Genomic DNA, 6,789 nt, shown 5'->3' with positions numbered 1-6,789 from the left:
TAGTAGAGACAGGCTTTCACTATATTGGCCAGGCTGGTCTCAAACTCCTGACCTTGTAATCTGCCCGCCTTGGCCTCCCAAAGTGCTAGGATTACAGGCGTGAGCCACTGTGCCCAACCAAGACCCTGATTCTTAAAGTGACACCAGGCTTAATCTGGACAGTCCAGCATGGGTAGGGGCACTGAAAGGTGGAATTGGGTTAGGGGATAACTGACTTCAGATCCTTCATTACATGAGTTAGAAGCCATATGCCAGTGATCCTAGCTACTTAGAAGGCTAAAGGAGGTGGGAGTATCAACCAAAAAAGCCTAGTTGAAAATATGCCAAAGAGATGTCTTCATGGAAGTGGAATTCATAATTGAATTTTACTTGTGGTTGTCCAGGTTTGAGCACCTTGCATGCTGCAGGCATAGGCCTGAAACTTGATACATTAAGGTTGTCAGAGCTTGATGGGAAAATGTAGAGCACATGTCTAAACTTCCTTCTGAGACACTGCCTTAGCTTCCTAACTGTAGTTTAAATGTAAACCCTAGGGTGCCATAAGCAAACAAATATTTTCTAGTCATTTGGGCTAAACTACACACAGAGACACATACCCCAACTAATGTTAGGACACCCAAATTTTGTATTTAATTCACAAGTGGGAGGTTAATCTTACCTTCCCTTTGAGACTTTCCATTATTCCAGCCCATTCTCTGCATTCCTGTAGCTTACCTGGCTAACTCATTTTGGCACTTAACCTCATACTTCCTTGCATTTATACTGAAGTCTTTCATATGTCTCTTTCTCCAGAAGCAGGATTATAAGCTTCTGAAAGGAAGCTTATCTACCATCATAATAGTGAGTGAGTGAATGAATAGATTTCTCTTGTTATGCTGACATGTACATTTTTTGGTTTATTAGAATAAACACTGGAGAAAGATTCCAGAGCCTGTGTATGCTAGGATAAGGATAACAGTTCTTATTTCCAGATTTTTTAATGTCGTTCCTACTTTAAGCACCTGGTAGACCTAATCAGCAGATCCACAGGTTTATTTATACATTTAGCCAATATTTAATATTTGAAAGTTTACTATGTGCCAGACACTGTGTTGTTAGCATAATTAGCATACTAAATAATGTTCATATTCCAGAGTAAGCTCCAGCATGTTAAGCCTCAGGGGTTTTGTTTGTTAGTATAGCTTTAGGTAGCTTTGTTTTCTCTTTCTTCCACCTAATTAAAAAAAAGAAAAAAAGCCACAGTTTTCCTTCTTTCCTCCCTCATCACTGAGAAAGCCATGTGGTACACCACATGCCCCTATTCAGCTCCTCAGTGGTAGAGCCTGTCCCTAGACCCAGGTTGCATGTCTGTGAAAAGTACTATCCAGTGCTACATCTGAGTAGAGAAGAAGGTTAGTTTCATTTGGTTTGTGCTTTTTTCCAAGGAAGGACAGAACCCTTACCGGAACTTAAACTGGAAACAACTCATAACATTTGAATCAATTAGTTCACTCACAGCCACACCTGTAACTCAAGAGAGTGTCAGCCATGAAACATGCCCCTGGCGCTGTGAGGGAACTGGCCTCCACCACACAAAATGGGCTCCAGTCTAAATTTAAAATGCTCCCTCTCCACCCTGTGACCAATTGTCATTCCATATTGAATTTTTTCCTTTTTTTCTTTTCTTTTTTTCTGAGACAGAGTCTTACTCTGTTGCCCAGGCTGGAGTGTAGTGGCGCAATCTCAGCTCACTATAACTTCAGCCTCCTGGGTTCAATCAATTCTCTGTCTCAGCCTCCTGAGTAGCTGAAATTACAGGCACCTGCCACCATGCCCAGCTAATTTTTTTGTATTTTTGGTAGACAGGGTTTCACCATCTTGGCAAGGTTGGTCTTAAACTCCTGACTTCATGATCCACCTGCCTCAACCTCCCAAAGTGCTAGGATTGCAGGTGTGAGCCATTGCACCTGGCCTGCCCAGCTAATTTTTGTATTTTTAGTAGAGATGGGGTTTTGCCATGTTGCCCAGGCTGTTCTCAAACTCCCAACCTCAAGTGATCCACCCACCTGAGCCTCCCAAAGTGCTGGGATTACAGACGTGAACCACTGTGCCTGGCCCCATACTGAATTTTAACTGTATGTTTCTCCCACTGAATCCTACCCGTTAGGATAAAAGCCATATGTCACTTTGTATCGCAGCACTTTGCACCTTGTCTTACACGTATTATAAATACCTGGTAAATGTTTGCTGAATGGATTAAAGAAATATATTATTAACATTGAATATTGTTTAAGAAGACACTAGAGCTGCCTCCCCCACCCTACCCACATATTTGATTATAGCTGTATGGGAGTGTACCAAAGTGGAGAGACTACATAGCAAGAAAATGGAAGGACAGGACAGGTTACTTGGAAAAATCTAGAACCCAGCTTTTAAAATATCCCCACTGTTGTGTCTTCCTCTGTTCTTTACCTCAATCCCTCAAACAAGGAAACATGGATCTAAATGCCTTGTGCACTGCAAAATGGGGGTGAGTCGCTCAGCCTCCACGGTGATTGCCTATGCAATGAAGGAATATGGCTGGAATCTGGACCGAGCCTATGACTACGTGAAAGAAAGACGAACAGTGACCAAGCCCAACCCCAGCTTCATGAGACAACTGGAAGAGTATCAGGGAATCTTGCTAGCAAGGTGAGTCCTTACGTGACTTTCTCCGATTCTCCCTCCTTTTAGGTTCTCTAAAGCAAGATGAAGTGTCCTCCTCTGCAGCTAGTTCTCAAGCTGATTTAGATGACATATTTTTTCAAAAAAGACTTATTTCTCTATCAATCAGGTTTTCGAAAAATAAGTAAGCATTTAAGATTCGCATGGCTGTGTGGGCACAGTGGCTCATGCCTGTAATCCCAGCATTTTGGGAGGTCGAGGAGGGTGGATCATTTGAGGTCTGGAGTTCAAGACCAGCCTGCCAACATGGTGAAACCCCACCTCTACTTAAAATACCAAAATTAGCCAGACATGGTGTTGTATGCCTGTAATCCCAGCTACTTGGGAGACTGAGGCAGGAGAATCACTTGAACCCGGGAGGCAGAGGTTACAGTGAGCCAAGATCGCACCACTGTACTCCAGCCTAGATGATAAGAGTGTAACTCCGTCTCAAAAAAAAAAAAAAAAAAAAAAAAAAAGATTTGCATGGGCACGCTGGCAGTGGGATACCCCTGTCCGACAAGGAGCAATACCAAAAAAGTTTTTTAAAAGCATAAAAAGGTCGGGCATGGTGGCTTAATCCTGTAATCCCACTCTGGGAGGCCAAGGCGGGCGGATCTCGAGGTCAGCAAATTGAGACCATCCTGGCCAACATGGTGAAACCCCGTTTCTACTAAAAATACAAAAATTAGCTGGACATGGTGGCATGTGCCTTTAATCCCAGCTACTCAGGAGGCTGAGGCAGGAGAATAGCTTGAACCAGGGAGCTGGAGGTTGCAGTGAGCTGAGATCATGCCACTGCACTCCAGCCTGGCAACAAAGCGAGACTCTTATCTAAAAAAGAGAGAGACTCGTATGGAGGATTAAGTATTTAATCTTTCAGGTTGATATAATAAAATTAAAGGATGAAAATACTAAATATTTATACCACTTTTCAACATCTTATAAGACTAGATTCAGCTGCCATGTAAAAAAAAAAAAAAAAAATTGGATACCAGTGACTCCCATGGTAATGCTAGGTTTAGCTGAAATTCTTGGACATTTTTTCAGCTAGTTCTCTTTCAAGCTAGTTCCCTTTCAAGCTGGAGTGAAGTGTCACAGTCTCGGCTCACTGCAACCTTTGGCCCACTCTTTTAAAAAAATATAAAAGTATTGTCTGCTAATTTGGGTATTTTTTTTTTTCCTCAGTGCTTTGTTTTACTGAGCCTTGTCCAGTAATTTTGATCATATGACAAATCAGCAGAATAGGGATTTGTATAACCCCATTGAGGTATGAAAGCACTTCCTAAAAACAATTCTTATTTAAAGACTCTTTTGGTCAGGCATAGTGGGTCATGCCTGTAATCCCAGCACTTTGGGATGCCAAGGTGGGTAGATAACAAGGTCAGGAGTTTGAGATCAGCCTGGCCAATATGGTGAGACCCCATCTCTACTAAAAATACAAAAATTAGCCAGGCGTGAGGGCGGGTGTCTGTAGTCTCAGCTACTTGAGAGGCTGAGGCAGGAGAATTGCTTGAACCCGGGAGGCAGAGGGTGCAGTGAGCCAAGATTGTGCCTCAGCACTCCAGCCTGGAAGCCTGGGTGACACAGCAAGACTCCATGTCAAAAAATATATATATTTTAAACCAATTATATATGCTTTGCAAAAATGCAAAAAATTACAAAGGGAAAAAAATAGTTTATGAGCTCAGTATACGCAGACAGCAATTGACATTACCTGTTTCCCAAGGTTTTATTCTGTCACATATTTTGGTGGTTATTTTCTCCACAAAAACTGTTCTGTAGTCTACCTCCCCACTCAGTACTAGGTCTTGAATGTCTTCCTGAATTGGTAAAAACCAGCTGTTTTCAATAATAATTTGGTAATTGGGGATAAAGTGAGTAATTAATTTCACTACATTATTATCCCTTTGGTGGTTAAAGCCACCTTCAGCAGCTCTTGGGAACAATCATCAGATGTTAAGTGATTTTTGGATCAGTTTTCTGAGATGCCGCATGCTGAAATTCTGTGGATGTCTAGATTTTGCTTTGTTTTTTTCCATATAGGTATGTTCTAGGTGGTTTTGTTAGGGTGAAGGCACAGCTGTCTAGAAGCAGTTGGGCTGGTACCAGTGTTTGACTCCAGTGAGTCTTGTGATTTGGTCTTGACTCTTGAATCTGGACTGTATTTCCCCTGAACAAAATGTTACATAGCCTTCCAGCCTATCCAGGCAGAGGGACCACCCTCCCACCCCCGAAGTATTGTGAACATGTGGCCACAGCATAGCATTATGATTTCCACTAAAAAAACCCTCCCATTTACTCAACATTTGGCGTGATTTCATCTCACTCATTCTCTTAGGAGGTTGGGAGGATACTGAAGCGTCCTGTGTTTAAAAGAATTTGTAGGTCTTTGGGGCCAGGTTTTGATGGCATTTTTAGCTTAGATCAGAAGGTAGGATGTAGCAGTTCTTTTTGGCACAAGAAAGAGGTATCTGAGCGTTCAGCAAGAAATAAATATATATTCCCAGACACACATGACAGATGTTGGGCAATGTCCTCACGTGACCCACTGAGAGGAAGGATACTATGTGTCCTGCCAATTTGAGTATTTATTCTGGAATCCCAGGCTACTGCAAGCTGTTGGGTTGGATTTTTTTAGTGTGTGTGGTTTTCCTTAGTTGTTGAAGGAATTTCAGAAAAATCTTAGATGTTAAGAAGGGTAGTGTAAACCCAAAATCACCTTTTCTTCCTTTTCCTTTACTTTTTTTGTTCCATCTCAGCTTCCTAGGCTTGATTCATGGAGGAAGGGACAAGCCCTGGGGAGAGAAAACCACGGAATTTGAGTCAGTAGATCTGGTTTCCATTCCTGGTTCACCCCCTTGCTGCACCCCTGAGAAGTTACTTTACATTTCTAATCCTTAACTGACCCCATCTATAAAATGAAAATCAAGAGATCCACCTCACATTTTATGTGAATAAAAATATGTATGAACGTTCATTATGTATTACTGAGAGTTATTCAGATATGATTCTCATCTTCCTCCAAGGCTACCCAGAAGACACGTATATGTGCCATTTATTTCCTCTTCCATGACATCACTTATTGCCTCCTGCCACCCACAGACATATTCCATTCAAAACTGGAATGGGTCTGGGCACAGTGGCTCATGCCTGTAATCCCAGAACTTTGGGAGGCCGAGGTGGGCAGATCACGAGGTCAGGGGTTTGAGACCAACCTGGCCAACATGGTGAAACCCCGTCTCTACTAAAGATACACAAAATTAGCTGGGCATGGTGGCGCATGCCTGTAATCCCAGCTACTCTGGAGACTGGGGCAGGAGAATTGCTTGAACCCAGGAGGCAGACAGAGGTTGCAGTGAGCCAAGATCACACCATTGCACTCCAGCCTGGGCAACAGAGTAAGACTCCATCTCAAGAAAAAAAAAAAAAAAACTAATAGAAAGTGTTCCCAAAATTTCCTGTATTATGGTGTTTTCTGGGTTTTAAGTACTGTCTAGTGCTAGGGATATCACTTAGGCTGCTTTCGACTGCAAGTAATCAAATAGTCAGGATCTCAGCAAGAAACAGCAGACTCAGATTAGGATTATTTGAGGAGGGTTTTTTTAATTTTTATTTTTATTTATTTATTTATTTATTTATTTTTGAGATGCAGTCTCACCTGTTGCCCAGGCTAGAGTACAGTGGTGTGATCTTGGCTTATTGCAACCTCTGTCTCCTGGGTTCAAGGTATTCTCTTGCCTTAGCCCTCCTGGGTAGCTGGGATTACAGGCGCACACCACCATGCCCAGCTAATTTTTGTATTTTTAGTAGAGACGAGGTTTCACCATGTTAGTCAGGCTGGTCTGTAACTCCTAACCTCGTGATCCACCCGCTTCAGCCTCCCAAAGTGCTGAGAGTACAGGCATGAGCCACCATGCACAGCCTGTTTTATTTTTTGAAACAGAGTCTATCTTTGTTGACAGGCTGGAGTGCAGTGGCATGATCTCAGCTCACTGCAACCTCCGTTTCCTGGGTTCAAGCGATTCTCCTGCCTCAGCCTCCTGAGTAGCTGAGACTACAGGCGTGCACCACTATGTCCAACTAATTTATATACATATATATATA

General features: G+C 42.5%; 1 protein-coding gene and 1 long non-coding RNA gene across 5 annotated transcripts in view; one reads left to right on the top strand and one right to left on the bottom strand.

Moving 5' to 3' along the window:
- SSH2 (slingshot protein phosphatase 2) overlaps window positions 1–6,789 on the top strand; it is a 302,028-nt gene that overhangs the window by 280,985 nt on the left and 14,254 nt on the right. For all 4 annotated transcript variants that reach the window (XM_017542165.2, XM_017542163.2, XM_017542162.2 and 1 more), the window contains one exon: window positions 2,470–2,670. In XM_017542165.2, coding sequence (XP_017397654.1) covers window positions 2,470–2,670 — 201 coding nt within the window. The remainder of the gene's footprint in view (window positions 1–2,469; window positions 2,671–6,789) is intronic.
- Window positions 4,401–6,789, bottom strand: part of LOC108313684 — an 8,822-nt gene continuing 6,433 nt past the window's right edge. Inside the window, exon 3 of the long non-coding RNA XR_001829184.2 lies at window positions 4,401–5,480. This is a non-coding gene — a long non-coding RNA (uncharacterized LOC108313684). The remainder of the gene's footprint in view (window positions 5,481–6,789) is intronic.

This window comes from Cebus imitator, unplaced genomic scaffold, assembly GCF_001604975.1.
Source record: "Cebus imitator isolate Cc_AM_T3 unplaced genomic scaffold, Cebus_imitator-1.0 Scaffold140, whole genome shotgun sequence".
In the NCBI taxonomy this organism is placed as follows: Eukaryota; Metazoa; Chordata; class Mammalia; order Primates; family Cebidae; genus Cebus; species Cebus imitator.
The sequence above is the reverse complement of the archived record's forward strand: the minus strand, read 5'-3'. Positions and strand labels throughout refer to the sequence as shown.